Source organism: Prunus persica, chromosome G5, assembly GCF_000346465.2.
Source record: "Prunus persica cultivar Lovell chromosome G5, Prunus_persica_NCBIv2, whole genome shotgun sequence".
NCBI classification, from domain to species: Eukaryota; Viridiplantae; Streptophyta; class Magnoliopsida; order Rosales; family Rosaceae; genus Prunus; species Prunus persica.
Window position 1 is genome coordinate 5866366 of NC_034013.1, and position 14802 is coordinate 5881167.

Below are 14802 nucleotides of genomic sequence, written 5' to 3' on the forward strand. Positions count from 1 at the left end.
TATTAAATAAAAGTTCGTGTTGCAAGAGAGTTGTAACTCAAAGTAACTAGTGAAATAAGATGATGTGGTGAGTAATTTCTACGGAGTCCATATGAAAAAACATTTGATATCCCTTTACATAATAAATAGACAGACAAACAACAGAAAATCTTCTAAAAATATCCACCGTCAGAGTCTCTGACTGAAAACTGAACACCAGAAAGAATATTCTGATATGGCTCTGACAACCACAGCCACAGGCTCTGCTAATCTCACCACCCCAAACCCCTTCCTCTCCCGTACCACCATCACCCCTCCACCCAGAAACCCTCTCAAGCTCCTCAATCTCCCCAAAAAGCCCAACCCCGCCACCATCGTTGCCTCATCAATCTCCTCTTCCTCTTCTTCTTCTTCTTCTTCCACACTTTCATCCGCCACGGGTCACCTTCTTGGGCCTCAAGAATGGGCCTTGGACTCGTGGAAATCCAAGCAGGCCCATCAGCTGCCCGTTTACCCGGACCCTGATGAGCTCCAAACCGTTTTGACCACCTTGGAGACGTTCCCTCCAATCGTGTTCGCCGGAGAGGCGCGGCGGCTGGAGACGTGGCTGGGCAAGGCCGCAGTGGGAGAGGCCTTTTTGCTGCAGGGTGGAGACTGCGCTGAGAGCTTCAAGGAGTTCAATGCCAATAACATCAGAGACACCTTCAGGGTCTTCTTGCAGATGGCCATCACTCTCATTTACGGTGCCCAAATGCCCGTCATCAAGGTCCCTTTTTCTTCTTCCTCTGGAATTATCATTTGGGCTTTTGGTGAATTTGTTGGGTTTTTGTTTTGATTATCTGGGTTTTCATTCTTGTCCTTTTTAGGATTATTTTATGTTTGCATGGATTGGCTCTGCACTTTTGAGTCTTTGTGTTTATTAATTACATACACATTCTGCTTAATTATCAGTTTAGTGATTTTGTTTTTTTTTGGGGTTGGGGGATTAGTGCCCACTATATTGACAAAAGTATGCCCCACTCACTGTATTGACAAAGGTATTCAATGATTTTGTGCATTTAAAAGAAAGGAAAAGAAGTTGTAGTTTTGATATGATTGGGGTTTCATGATATTAGCTATTGAGATGCTGACTGCAACCATCTCCTCAATGCCTATCATGGCTGCTGAAAATATACTGGAAAGAAGTGAAATGTTTGAATCTTATATTGGATTGGGGTGGATTAATGTTCTGCAGTACTGGCTGCTGCATACACTAAACAACAATGACAATTGAGTTCATGGTTTCACTACAACATACCTAATGGGTTTTTAGGCTTGTTATCCTAAACATTTAAATAGATCTTCCATAGAGAGTGTAGTGTAAAGGGTGATATGGTGGAAATTCGTTTAATCTTTCGCAACAACATAATGCTGTTGATGATTTTGATTGCAGCTGTCCTTGTCATAAGAAATTGGTACTGTAATTGCCAAGAAGTCACTCCCACTTATTAACTAAGTACCTGTCAGTAAACAAGGCCTACTGATTCAGCATATGCAGCTTCACTACAAACAGTCTAATCTGATATTTACTTTATATGACAGGTTGGAAGAATGGCAGGCCAGTTTGCAAAGCCTAGGTCTGAACCATTTGAGGTTAAAGATGGTGTGAAACTCCCAAGTTATCGGGGAGATAATATCAATGGTGACGCGTTTGATGAGAAATCCAGAACACCAGACCCACAAAGGTTACTCAGAGCATACCTCCAATCTGTTGGCACTCTGAATCTCCTTAGAGCATTTGCCACTGGTGGGTATGCTGCCATGCAGAGAGTTGCAGATTGGAAGCTTGACTTCGTAGAGCATAGTGAGCAAGGAAACAGGTATAAATCACATCTTGACTTTCATGTGATACTTCCAATCGTGTCTTTTAGTTTTCTTCCATTTAGCCTGCACTTCTGGGAATCTTTTGTCTCTGAATGAGCCAGAAAGTTACATACCAGTCAAGCAAGCAATTGCCATTTTCTCAGGGAGTTAGCACCTCCATTTTAGTTGTCTCAGATGTTATAAGGCATGCCAGAGGTTGCCAAGATTTGGGTTTTGTCATTTAACCAAAGCTTCTCTGGCGTACTTTGCAAATTTAATATTTCATCGGCTAAAAATCAAGATGGTGGAGGTAGACACCTAGAAGTTTCTGCTACATTTTCTTATGTGTCCCAGGTTTCCTATTATCATCCATAGTATTGAATTCTAGATGTGAAATAGTACTTCACTATACACATTGACGAGGGTTTGTTTCTTGTTGCTTGCAATGATTTTCCCTGGCTGAGTATAGGTACAAGGAACTTGCACAGAGAGTAGATGAAGCTATTGGATTCCTTAATGCTGCAGGGGCTACTGCTGACAATCCGATAATGAATACAGTTGAGTTTTGGGTATCTCATGAATGCCTTCATTTACAGTACGAGCAGGCCTTGACTAGAGAGGATTCAACAACAGGCCACTATTACGACTGTTCTGCACACATGCTTTGGGTAGGCGAGAGGACTCGACAATTGGATGGAGCACATGTTGAATTCCTTCGGGGCGTATCCAATCCTCTTGGCATTAAGGTAAATTAGCTGATACTTTAGAATTCAAAGAAACAATAAAATATGAGAATTGTTTTATCAAAATGTTATTTTCGTGATGTTTGTCTTGTTGATTTTGTGTATCATAGTTTAGCAATACAAATTTCTTTCTGCATTTTTGTAGTTAGTATGGTGTTGTAGGAGGGGTAAAAAGGTTGCTAAATAGTTTGCCTTCATTAATTAGGCACTGATGTTTGAAATTATGCAGGTGAGTGATAAGATGGATCCAAGGGAGCTTGTGGAATTGTGTGAAATTCTCAACCCTCATAACAAGCCTGGTAGGCTGACAATAATTACCAGGATGGGAGCAGATAATATGAGGATAAAGCTTCCGCATTTGATCAGAGCTGTGCGTCAAGCAGGGCTTATCGTCACATGGGTCAGTGATCCCATGCACGGGAACACCATAAAGGCTCCGTGTGGGCTGAAGACACGACCATTTGATGCAATCAGGGTAAGTACTAAATCAGTGGAACTAAAACTCTGGTCATTCTATATATTTTATCACAATGTGAGTTGTGAGTTGCTCATCTACTTTACTGATTACTTGGAGGTGATCTTCTTTGCCTCAGGCTGAATTGAGAGCTTTCTTTGACGTCCATGAACAAGAAGGGAGCTATCCCGGAGGAGTGCATCTGGAGATGACTGGGCAGAATGTGACAGAGTGCATTGGAGGGTCGAAGACTGTGACCGCCAATGACTTGACCTCTCGCTATCACACACATTGTGATCCCAGGCTGAATGCATCCCAGTCACTTGAGCTGGCCTTTTTAATAGCAGATAGGTTGAGGAAAGACAGGTTAAGATCTAAGAATGAGTTTCAGATCAATGGTAGTTCTGCTGCGTAAGCTTTTGCAGTTTTGTTTCGTTCGTCACTTCTTATAGATTTATTTATGTTGTTCTGAAATCTGAAAACATCTTCTGGAATAATGAAATTTTGTATACATAAAAAGGCATGACCGTTGAGGAATTTTCCCCCCCTTTCTTCAGCTGCATTTTATCTTTTCAGTTTTACGAAGTTAAGACAAATGACAGACTAATTATCAGACAAATGAAATTCATACGACTCGAAATGATAAATGTGTTCATGGCATGGGAGAAGGAGCACAATTACAGTGGCTTAAACCAATTTTAACATAACGAAAGATGGTTTCTTTCAGTAGACCAATGGTGCATATGGTGAAGAAAAAGTTCCATAATGAAATTAACAAAAGACCAGAAGGAAGAAAATATTGTATATTAGCACATGAAGTTTAGTTGAATTTTTGAAGAAAATATTTATACAAAAATAAGACAAATCATGGCATTTATATCAGATTGATAAATGATGCATGAAACACCGCACAACAATGTGTTTTTTTGGAATAGAATTTATGCCAATCTAATACATAGCAAAAGATGCAAGAAGTCATCAACATGGGATCCGTGGCGCAATGGTAGCGCGTCTGACTCCAGATCAGAAGGTTGCGTGTTCGATTCACGTCGGGTTCAAAATTTTTGTCACTTTTTTCACATTTTTGCTTTCTGAGGCCCAACCCCAAGTCAGAAAGTGCTTGTTTTTTGTTTTGCCCTTTTTTGAGCTAAAAGCCCAAAGCCAATTTGAAGCCGGAGCAGACGGGTCTAATCAGATCAGAGAGAGCAAAGCAACCACCGCCTGTCCCCCACAACACATTAAAGCACTTTTTTCCGTAGCGTGGGCTCAGCTGAGTGCCAGTAGGGGCGTGGTGGTACAAATTGGCCTATAGGGGCGGAGAGTATAGTTCTCTCTAGTAGCCTTACAGACTGCGCACGTTAGCATCACCCACTCCACTGCCCCCACCTCTCTCTCCCTCATTAAATCAACAATGCCATTCCCAACCACCACAACCTTCCTTCCTCTCCTAACCTACGCTCCCCTCCTCCTTATCCTACACCCCAACCCAAACCCAAACCCAAACCCAAACCCGCCATGGCCGCGCCCCCCCAACCTAAGCCTCGCAAGTTCCCGCCACCCTGCTGGACCAATGACGAAGCGCAAGGCCTGATCTCCATCTACAAGGATACGTGGTCCGCTCTCGGCCGATCCAATCTCAGAGCCTCCGACTGGGAAACGGTGGCCGCCGCCCTGGCTAGCCGGTGCCCGCTAGTATCGCCGCCCAAGACCGCCATACAGTGCCGCCACAAGATGGAGAAGCTCCGGAAGCGCTACCGGAACGAGAAACAGCGCGGTTCAACGCATCCGGGTCGGTTTCTCTCTACCTGGGATCTTTTTCGGCCCATGTTTGACTTGGAATGTGAGGCTCCTGCCCTTTTTGGGTCCGACCCAGATCGGGAAACCCGGGTAGGTGTTCAATTTGGACGTGGGTTTCGGGTGAGAAAGGATGAAATTGTTAGGTATTTGGCTGAATCTGATCAGAACTTGAGCGACCCAGATGAGGAAACCTGGAAAGGTGCTGGCTTTAGAGGTGGGTTTCGGGTCAACGTTGGTGTTCGTGGTAAAGGAGGGGAGAATTCTAGCTTTTCAGCTGGTTTTGATCGATATGTGAGTCGAGGAAATGATGAGGCTCGTGGGTTTCCTGTAAAATCGTCGGGTGATAGGAATTTGGGGCCTTCAGAATTTGGGAGCAAGAGTTATGGCAAAACTTGTAATGAGAAGTTTAGCCCCAAGCGGAACTTGAAGCGTGATTGCAGCTATGGAGCTGGTACAAAAAGTGGGTTTTATAAGAAATTCAGAGGGGGTTTGGATTCTGATGGCGTTGGGAAAGAGGTGGAGGATCCGATTGGACAGATGGCTTCATCGGTTGAGTTTATGGGAGAAGTGTTTTTGAAGATGGAGAAGAAGAAGATGGAGATGGCAAGGGATATTGTAAAGATGAGGATGGAGATGGAAATGAGGCAAAATGAGCTCATAATGGAGTCACAGAAGCAGGTTTTGGCTGCCTGTGTGGATGCATTGTTGGAAAGCAAGAAGAAGAAGAAGATGAAGGTGGTGTCATCTGATTCATAGATATGGGGTTGAGGCAACCTGCTATTTTGCTCTTCATTCTGTAAGTTCTCTTTTGATTTGAATGCTAAATCAGCCTCATGTTCCACTTCTTTTTAATTTTTTTTAAAAATTTGATGAATGATTTTGTCATGTTTTGTGTTATGTAGGTAAATGAGAAGGATTGTATAATGGGATGGATGGATGTGGTGCCTTAACAAGAAGTAAGATTTGTAGGCTAATGTTCTTAGTTGTTATAGGTTGTGAATTTGGCTAATTTCTTTTGTGACTGATTCACTGATTCAAGGTTTGGAAGATGTTAGTTGGTAGACTTGTGGGATTATGACTTTAATCTTCTAACAGTGAAAATCTTTTGTGTTTCTATTCTATATTGTTAGATGCCCTCTTCTTCATTTGTTATGGTTTTGGCAATGAGGCAAAATATTCCATATATAAAAGAGAAATAATGGTAATTATCTCATCAATCAATGCATATGAAGATGTACTTCATAAGATATAAACAATTTTCATGGAGCTTGTGGATCATGTATCTAAGAACATTCATAAATACGTTCGAGTTTCTCCTCTCCATAATAACACTTGTGAAAAAAAAAAATTACAAATAATTTTATTTGAGTAAACGTGTTTTTTTAAAAAAATTTGGTGTAAAACAATGTTTTCAATTTAGTAGTCTTGTACTTCATAATCATTAAAGTGGGTTATCACAAGTTATTGCAAAGAAAAAAGAAAAAGAAAAAGAAAATCAATTGTGGCAATGTCTAGCTGTGGATAAAGAGACAGAATAATGGCATGGAAAATATTGAACACTGAAACTCCACTTTTATTGAACCATGGACTTATTTCAGTGCAATCACATCATAGATGTGCCTTGTTCCAACTACATTGATTGATATGTTGTACATAATTATTGGGGGCTAGGAGCTTTGATAGGGCAACATCATAGGTGTGCCTTGCCCCAAGCACTGCCAAAAATATGCCTTGTTCCAACCACATTACATAATTATTGGGGGCTAGGAGCTTTGATATTCAACATCATATATGTGCCTTGCCCCAAGCACTGCCAAAAATGTGCCTTGTTCCAACCACATTACATTGTTGCCCCAAGCACAGTTGAACACATAGCTGGGGTAGCAATGTACAGGTGCCAATGCAATTTTGGTAACATTGATTAATCATCTGCACTTGCATATGAAGTCGATATTAAAAGTAGGGGTGGGCACGCTTCGAGTTGGATCAGTTTTTGCCTCAAATTAGAACCGATTTGGTACTATTCAATCAGTCGGTTCAGTTTTAATAAAAAAATTTCAAAAATTATTCAGTTCGGGTTGAACCAATTTCGGTCCGATTTCAGTTTCTATTCGATTTTGAACCGGATTATAAAAATTATTTTTTAATACAATTCTCAACTGAAATATTATTTTTTTACTTGAAAATTAACAAATTATTCAATTTCATATAAAAGTAAATATTAAAGTTAGAAAAGAGAGATATTTTGAAATTGAACTTGGATAAATATTAGGCTTTTTTTTTTGTGAAATTAAAAATATAGCATTAAATATAAATATATATTTAAATTATATTTTTTTAAATTTGACCGGTTCGGTTCGGCCTGGTCCAGTTTTTGAAGACATGGAACCGGATCCAAAACCGATCCAAATCAGTCTGGTTTGATTTTTGACCAGTTATTGACTTTTTGGTCAACTCGATTTTTTCCGGTTTGGTTCAATGCGGTTCGGTTAGGATTTCCGATTCGCCAATTTGAGTGCTCACCCCTAATTAAAAGTACCATAATCCACAAACAGCTTTGCTTGCACTCTTCATCTCCATTTTTGAAAATTTTATAATTTTTTAATACAATCTCGACTTATGAACACTTCTATAGAAATTGTTGTACTTCCAAAATCTCTCGGCAAATCCAAGGATTCAAACATACTTTTTATAGGTCTCATTGTCTAAACCTACCATTGAATTATTTAGGCAAGTATGTACAGTTAGATATTTACAGATTTTATTCCCAACTTACAGAATTTCATGTGTTGCATTATAGTTTTCTGGACAGCTTTCCAGAATAACACAAGAATCTCTGCTTTATTTTTGTATTGAAATTTTTTGAATCTTGAAAGTGCTAAACTCATTTCTGAAAACCTACATAGTTCTGTAAGAACTGAAATCATAAAACTTAAAACCAGAAATTAATAAGAGAGAGAACCAACCACCCATAAAAGGAAGGAGGCTTTTCTGGAGATGGAAAGGGGCAGATGGTGAGAGTGAGAGGAGTGGATGGGGTTAAGCATTCATTATTTTTTGGTATAATCATAATTGAACTTTCAGTTTGGGTTTTAATTATAAAGTTTTTTTTTCTTCTTAAATTGAGGAGTGGTGCAATATTTACCGTTAAATTTAACGGCAAGTGATTACGATGTACTCTAGACCCTGATGACTAGGTGAATGAGACTTTTAAAACAAATTCCAATTGAAGGTAATTTTAAAATTAATTACAGATTGTGTTTACAAGTGAAGCCTGAGTAGTTGCATTGCATTCACCTAACCACTGTCACACTGTCTTATAATGATAAGTTAGTGAAAGAAAAACGTACAAAGTTCTTCCATTTCAGCACCCTTATGTGGACAAAGTAAATTCTTCTTTAAGTGCACTTAAAAAACAATGGGAAAAAAACAAATATATATATATATATAAAGAACTGGGCTAAAGTCGAATCTCTCACGTAGGCAAAAAGGCCGAACCATTTTGATATATAGTGATACTGAATTTGGATTGGGCTTGGCTCCCTAAATCCAAATCTTGTGGGCTAGGTCAAATCTTAAATATCCAGAATAGACTTCGGGCCAATTCAGAACCAGTAAATCTTAAATAAGATTTAGCTCTTTTTTTATCCGTCAAAGCTTGGAAGGGAGAAGAGGAGGTGCAGTTGGGCTTCGAACCTGAGACTATTGATATGCAGACAAATACTCATGAACTTTCTCAAGAATCATGATCTCTCTTATTATGTGGTGAGGATTGTCAAGAGTAGCTCTACCATCCATGTAAGACAAACGAAGCACAGTTTAGTTGTGTTTTCATTATTGACAAGGAGATTTTAGTAAATGAAGAGTTGAGTTTGCTAGAGGAATTTCCCTCTTTCTTTATATTGGATCCTGAGGTTCTTTAGTGTCTCCATCATTACTTGCTGAATGACCCCAATCATCTTGTCCACTCCCATTAAGAGTTTCATGATGATGGTAGTAATACTAATTAGAGGGCCTGAATTAAAGTCTCGAATGAATTGCCACCCGAAATACCGTGCCGACTATGCCTATCTTCGACGAACATGTACCGTAGAAACTAGCCAACTCCCTATCAGTTCCCATTACACATATGCGTATCATTTCTTGATTCAGGTAACACTGGTCTTTTGCTATGGAATTTCTATGCGCAGTTAACTTTGTCATTCTATTTGATTGGAATTCCTTTTTGCTTGATTGGAATTCCCTGAACCCAAGTTAAGTACCACAAAAACTGCATGGGAATGAAAAAAAAAAAAAAAAACACAGAGAAAAAAGAAGTAAAAGACAGTAACATAATTAGTCAAAGCACTTGAATGTTGTCTAGCTTGCTTTGTTGCACAGCTGAGCTTGGATCCACTTCATCCTCACCAGTCCCCATCTCCTCTGCCTGATAAGTTGAGTGAACACCATACAACAGATAGAACAATGTTATCAAACATGCCCATACCGCAAACCGTTCGAATGAGAACTGCTTCAGTGTTGTCATGAGGAACACATTAAGAAAGATAGACAGTGCAGCAGGCCATGGCATGAAGGGCATCGACCACCCGGTGGAATGGCGAAGGCAAGGAACTGTGTAGTTGAAGAAGGCAATGATGGTGATCGTAGATACTCCGAAAAGTGGTAGCCCCCAGCGTTGTTGCTTAAACTTCCATGACATGGAAAAGCCAATGGCACTAGATGAGAGGAGGAAGAGGAACAAGAGAGTTTGAAATGGGGGGTTGTTGCTAATGGTCACATATCGCCGGTAAATGAGTGCATTGGCCACAAGGTAGAACACCAACAGCGTGCCGATGGAGATCATGTCTATCACTATTTCAAGGTCGGTGAAGAGTGCAATTGATGCTGTGCAAAGTCCTGCATCATAGGAAGACAAAAGGATTCATCAGGTTGTCTCTGGTTTTTTACTGTTTTTTCTTCAACTGTTTCTGTTTTTGTATGATTTGATGAGAACTTAATTAGTGATGTTCATGTATGAAGATGTAATTGTGGGAAAAGAAAAAGAAACAAGATTAAGTGGGAATTTATTGGCAAAATGAATGCATGTTTCACACCAATAAAAGCATAAATATATTAAAAGTATATATGAGTAAAGAGTGGGTATAAATTATTCTCTATGTTGTTCCCTCCATTTTGTGTAGCTTTGGAAGTGGAAACATACGTCAACCAAGTTTTAGTTCTGTCTCCATAGCAATGTTTGGTTGTCTAACAAGTCATATAATGGGAGATCAACTATTTCTATGAATTTAATTAATATGGATCCTTCAAAAAGAATAAAGGTAATGCATATAAAGAGTCGAACTCTTGTTGTAAGTGTTGAATAAGTGCTTGACATATAACTTGGCCGGTCATCTACCCACCCTTGGAGAAATTTTTATATGCGTCGGTTATATATAAACTTAACCTTCCACATAAGGATGTGTGATGAAAGTGACATTTTCTTATTGAAGGTAAAGCATTGGCTTTGAGAAAATAAATACCATATACAATATACATTTACATATTCATATTTTGATTTGAATGTTTTTGAAACAACTAATTTACTATCTACACTTATGAGTGTTGTATCTTGGGATGCAAATGGAATAATGATTCATGGATAAGCAAAGCAATTATAAAATCATATATGCAAAGATTTACTTAATTACCCAAGAAGAGGGTGGCATTCAAGGGCGTGCCTGTTGAAGGATGCACCTTGGCTAACCATGAAGGCACCAGCCTGGCCCTTCCAATAACACAAAGGTACCTAGCTTGGCCTAACATGGCAACCAAAAGTGAAGCCACAATCCCCAAGCTTGCACCTGCCCCAACCAGATTACTTGCCCATTCCCAACCAATCTGTCTGAAAGCCATTGAAAATGCCACATTCCTTGATATCTATGAACCATTTGAAGAATTCCAAGTCATTATTAGGAAGAATCAGTGCTCAGAACAAAACACTTTAGTTAATGGTGTCTTTCTACCATGTTTCATTTTCATAGCATTTTTGTGTATGTAGGCTAAAACATGCCGGTGTCTATATCAGAAATTTTTGGAAGAAAGTGTTCTTGCTAGTTCATTTGATGAAGTAACAAGTTCTTAATTACTTTACCTCGTTGTAAGGAACCATCAAACACAAGGACAAGGCCATAAGGCAGTAAAGCACGGAGGTGATGACAACGGAGCCAACTATTCCGATTGGCAAGCTCTTTGAAGGGTTTTGGATCTCTTCTGCCATGGTTGAAACTGAGTCATAGCCAATATAGCTCAAGTAAACTTTAGCTGCCCCATCAAGAACACCTCTAACACCATAAGGAGCAAGTCCTTTAGGCTTCACCAAGTTGTTGGTACTCCCTTTGCAGAAGCCAACAATTATGATAAATCCAAAGAAAACCACATGGAAGACTGTCATAATAAGGTTCAACAGGGAGCTTTCCTTTGTGCTGCAATCCCAAAAGAAATTAATATATATTTTAAAAATCCACTGAAACAAAAGATACCATCACTTGATAACCCAATAACACTTAGGAAATTATTATCAACAGCAGAAATGGTGATGGTTGCAATGATAATGTATTATAAAAAAAAACTTGGCAACTGATAAAGAAGATATATATATAACACTAAATAATCCAAATGCCCACCAACTCAATCCTTAAAAATGTCTAGCTAGTTGCAAATTGTTGGGCACCTAGATTGTGAAAATAGGAAAGCAATATAAGGTAGAACAGTAGAAGTAAGCAAACAAATAGGTAGGAACAGATGAAAACCTATGGCAAAGGCAGAGAGTGAGAAGAAGAATAAGAGCAACAGCTGGGAAGTCCAACATATTACAGCCCTCTACCAAACCATCTACTTTTACTCTCCATGTCTTTGGATCATTTTCACCAAATGCAGAGGATAAATAATCAGTAAAATTTCTTGCGACCGCAGCGTTTGACAATACGTACTCCATGAGTATATTAGCCCCAGCAAAATAACCCACAAACTCACCTTCACATAAAAATGAAAGTAATTAAGAAAGCAGAAAATAAAGAATTGATATATTTAGTTAGACCCTTATAACCAAATAGGGTAACAATGGATCTAATGGTTCATACCAAAGGTCAATCTGAGATAACTAAAGGCACCACCAGCAACTGGGATTTGAACAGAAAATTCAGTGTAACACAAGGAAGAAAGAAGGGCTGATATTCCTGCAATGATGTAGGATATGAAGACAGAAGGGCCAGATGTCTCGAAGGCTACTTGGCCTGTTGTGACAAAGACTCCAACACCAAGCATTCCTCCAACACCAAGGGCCACCAAATCATACCACTTGAGTTTCCTTTTCATGTCTGCCCCAGACCTTTGCCTCACTTGGTTGAGCTCTTGGTCAGGGGTCCATGTGGCCAGCATTCTCTTCCTAAGCCTGTGGGGTGTTTGAGAAAGGGAATGGAGATATTTTGAGAAGCAAATGGTGGTGGTGTTGTTGGGTGCAGAAGTTTGGGTGGTGGTGGCCATGTTTGTGTAACAATTAAGGAAGTGTTTTGGGTTCCATGGCACAACTGGGTGTGAAGGTTTAAATATGCATTTGGGAGATGATATATTGCTTGATTCTTTCACTAAAGGTTGATATGTGAGAACCCAAATGAGTGTCCCCACCTTTATTGAAAGCATGCACCTAGTTTGCCCTTGGCCTTATTTAAAATGACAACTAAACCCTCCTCTCTCTTTCTCTCTCTCTCTCTCTCTCTCTCTCTCTCTCTCTCTCTCTCACATACAGAAACACACATATAGCACATACTTAATGCACATATACAAACAGCTTTTGAGTGTCCCAAGAAGTACCTTCAAAGAGGTTCTTCTGTTATGGGAGAGAGCATGCAGAAAAAGGTGGAAAAAAGGCCCAGCCATTTTGAAATGAGCTTTGAAAGAGGAATCATAGTGTGAAGATTAGAAGGGACTTTGACCCAATCTTTTCCTCACCAGAAACTTTGAAAAGATGCGACAAGCATCCATTCACACTTTGTTAAAGCAGCTAAAGGTTTCCTCTCACAGTGTCAAGAATAAATGGACTTGATTCCTCAACAGAATATATAAATATGTTGTCATGCACAGTTGCTGCTGATACAGCAGTAATGTACAGCATCCGGAAGATATCCATCTATTTTGGAGCAATAGACATGTTAGTGCATTATGATTGATCAATATCTGTTTTTTTTTTTTTCAATTTCTCGGTCTTGATATGCTCTATCTTAAATGATCAACACAAATTAATGGAGCCCTGTGTTTATAGTCAATTTAAAATTCTGTTTAAGGTGCCAAACGAGTGGTGTTAGAGTACTCTTGTAAAACCTTGCCACAGAGAGAGAGAGAGAGAGAGAGAGAGAGAGAGAGAGAGCTTTTTCTAAACAGTTGTCTTAATATTGATTTTGTTAAGAGTATTATTCCATATCGGAAAAGTAAAGCCTTTACACTACAATATATAAGATTTTAGACTTCTCCACCCATTATAAATTGGTTTTCGATTGAATGCTCAAATTCTATTGAATTCAAACTTATTAGTCTACCATTTTGAGGTATTAAGCTTTGTGCACATTTCATAACATATACTTTTCAAGAAAACATATAATAATCAAGTCTTTTTGAAATAATAAAATAGGAAATACCCACGAATACATAAGTCATCAGAAACTTCACAAAATTAAATACAACATATAATGACATCAAGGTCTTTTATATAAAATCCCACACATGCCTTATTATAAAGATTATTAAGTTATCGATAGTATCGGTAATGAGAGTAATGAGATGCAAATATGTTACCTAAAAGCCCCCAAAGAATATAGCCATTATTTACAATCATTCGTGGATTTCTCATTGGCTTTCAAATTTTCACTTGCTCTTACTTTAATTACCTTTTCTAGGCTATTAGTCCCATAGCTAGCTCTAAGGTTTACAATCCTGGGTTTAGTGCCACTAATTTTTTCTAATTTCTAGCAGGTATATTCTACTTACTAGACGAATTTAATCTCTGTGCCCATCATGTCCCTTTCAAGCACAGGCTTCTCATCTTAAGGTTGTGAGAGAATTTGGCTCCCTTCAACCTATGGGAGTTCGTCAAATTACTTTGCTAGCAGCTCAAAAGGCTTTATGTAGCTTTCAGCAATAGAAAGTGGATGCATGGGAATCTGTTTTAGCAGTTGACGGTTAAATAAATAAAACAAATTAGGGTTTAAGTGGTGCCCTAGCTATCATCACAATGTGAAGATTATCTCTTCTCTCTTGTTTGTTTGTTTTTCTCTCTCTCATATTCTTTTGTTGTAAACAAAGTCAAAAAGAATTCTCTTTTATGTGAATCAAATCAAACATATATAGGCATATAGGCATTGAGGATTAAGAAGATGAACAGAATTAGCATTATTATCCACTTCAAGTCATCATAGCTAATCTTTGTTCACCCCGATTTGAAAGGCATCGATAGCTCAAGAATATTTGGTTGGGATTAAGTGGTCCATTTTGCATATATATATATACACACACGTCACAGTGTGATACTACAGAAGATATTGCATTTGCAGGCAACTTTCTGTCAAAAGTCTAGATAGATTTGGTGAGGAGGCTACATCAGCTATAAGCTTATAGGCATGTACCACTTGAGATATATATATATATATATATATATATCAGGAATATATATATATATATATAGTCATATCATATTGCTTAAATGAGTGGTTATCTCATTTTTTAGTGGTTATCTAATTGCTAATTAGACTTTCAAAAAGAGAAATCATTACAACTATATAAATTTGATGTCATTTGTGAAGGTGTACATCCAAGTAAATTGCAAGGACCTTCCAACAGCTTTAAGATCATATATACAAGCAGGACAAGTTCATTTTAAATTTAGTCGATACAACTTGAGCTCGATCATGTCAAGCTCGAATATATATATATTTTTTTGCTCATTCCAACTCGGCATAA

The 14802-nt window shown here is 38.6% G+C and overlaps 3 protein-coding genes and 1 non-coding gene across 6 annotated transcripts; 3 read left to right on the forward strand and 1 right to left on the reverse strand.

The window, feature by feature from the left end:
* Positions 86–3655, forward strand: LOC18778115 (phospho-2-dehydro-3-deoxyheptonate aldolase 2, chloroplastic). Of its 2 annotated transcripts, XM_020563643.1 has the most exons (6): positions 86–745; positions 1561–1838; positions 2291–2567; positions 2794–3039; positions 3158–3371; positions 3518–3655. In XM_020563643.1, coding segments are annotated over exons 1-6 (1548 nt in total). In that variant the 5' UTR covers positions 86–214; the 3' UTR covers positions 3520–3655. The 2 variants fall into 2 exon arrangements, with proteins under 2 accessions (XP_020419232.1, XP_007209886.1); XM_007209824.2 differs by having other exon boundaries at positions 3158–3651.
* On the forward strand, positions 4005–4076 carry TRNAW-CCA. The gene has a single exon. It is a non-coding gene; the product is annotated as a tRNA-Trp (tRNA).
* On the forward strand, positions 4160–5960 carry LOC18776713. The gene is made up of 2 exons (XM_020564903.1): positions 4160–5611; positions 5718–5960. The coding sequence occupies exon 1, from the start codon at positions 4534–4536 to the stop codon at positions 5569–5571; it is 1038 nt and encodes a 345-aa protein (XP_020420492.1). The 5' UTR covers positions 4160–4533; the 3' UTR covers positions 5572–5611; positions 5718–5960.
* On the reverse strand, positions 8591–12592 carry LOC18777543 (cationic amino acid transporter 6, chloroplastic). 2 transcript variants are annotated; one of them, XM_020563466.1, is made up of 5 exons: positions 11934–12592; positions 11604–11826; positions 10946–11276; positions 10533–10731; positions 8591–9711 (listed from the first exon to the last, which is right to left on the reverse strand). In XM_020563466.1, the coding sequence occupies exons 1-5, from the start codon at positions 12490–12492 to the stop codon at positions 9155–9157; spliced, it is 1869 nt and encodes a 622-aa protein (XP_020419055.1). In that variant the 5' UTR covers positions 12493–12592; the 3' UTR covers positions 8591–9154. The 2 variants fall into 2 exon arrangements, with proteins under 2 accessions (XP_020419055.1, XP_007210584.2); XM_007210522.2 differs by having other exon boundaries at positions 8592–9711; positions 10503–10731; positions 11934–12591.

Excerpts from the sequence above, each read along its gene's own strand:
- LOC18778115 (XM_007209824.2), top strand. The coding sequence starts at position 215 with ATGGCTCTGACAACCACAGCCACAGGCTCTGCTAATCTCACCACCCCA. Across the intron at positions 1,839-2,290 it reads CATAGTGAGCAAGGAAACAG|GTACAAGGAACTTGCACAGA; the intron begins GTATAAATCACA and ends GGCTGAGTATAG. Across the intron at positions 2,568-2,793 it reads CCAATCCTCTTGGCATTAAG|GTGAGTGATAAGATGGATCC; the intron begins GTAAATTAGCTG and ends GAAATTATGCAG.
- LOC18777543 (XM_007210522.2), bottom strand. The coding sequence starts at position 12,492 with ATGCTTTCAATAAAGGTGGGGACACTCATTTGGGTTCTCACATATCAA. Across the intron at positions 11,827-11,933 it reads TTATCTCAGATTGACCTTTG|GTGAGTTTGTGGGTTATTTT; the intron begins GTATGAACCATT and ends TTTTATGTGAAG. Across the intron at positions 11,277-11,603 it reads ACTCTCTGCCTTTGCCATAG|CACAAAGGAAAGCTCCCTGT; the intron begins GTTTTCATCTGT and ends TTGGGATTGCAG.
- LOC18776713 (XM_020564903.1), top strand. The coding sequence starts at position 4,534 with ATGGCCGCGCCCCCCCAACCTAAGCCTCGCAAGTTCCCGCCACCCTGC.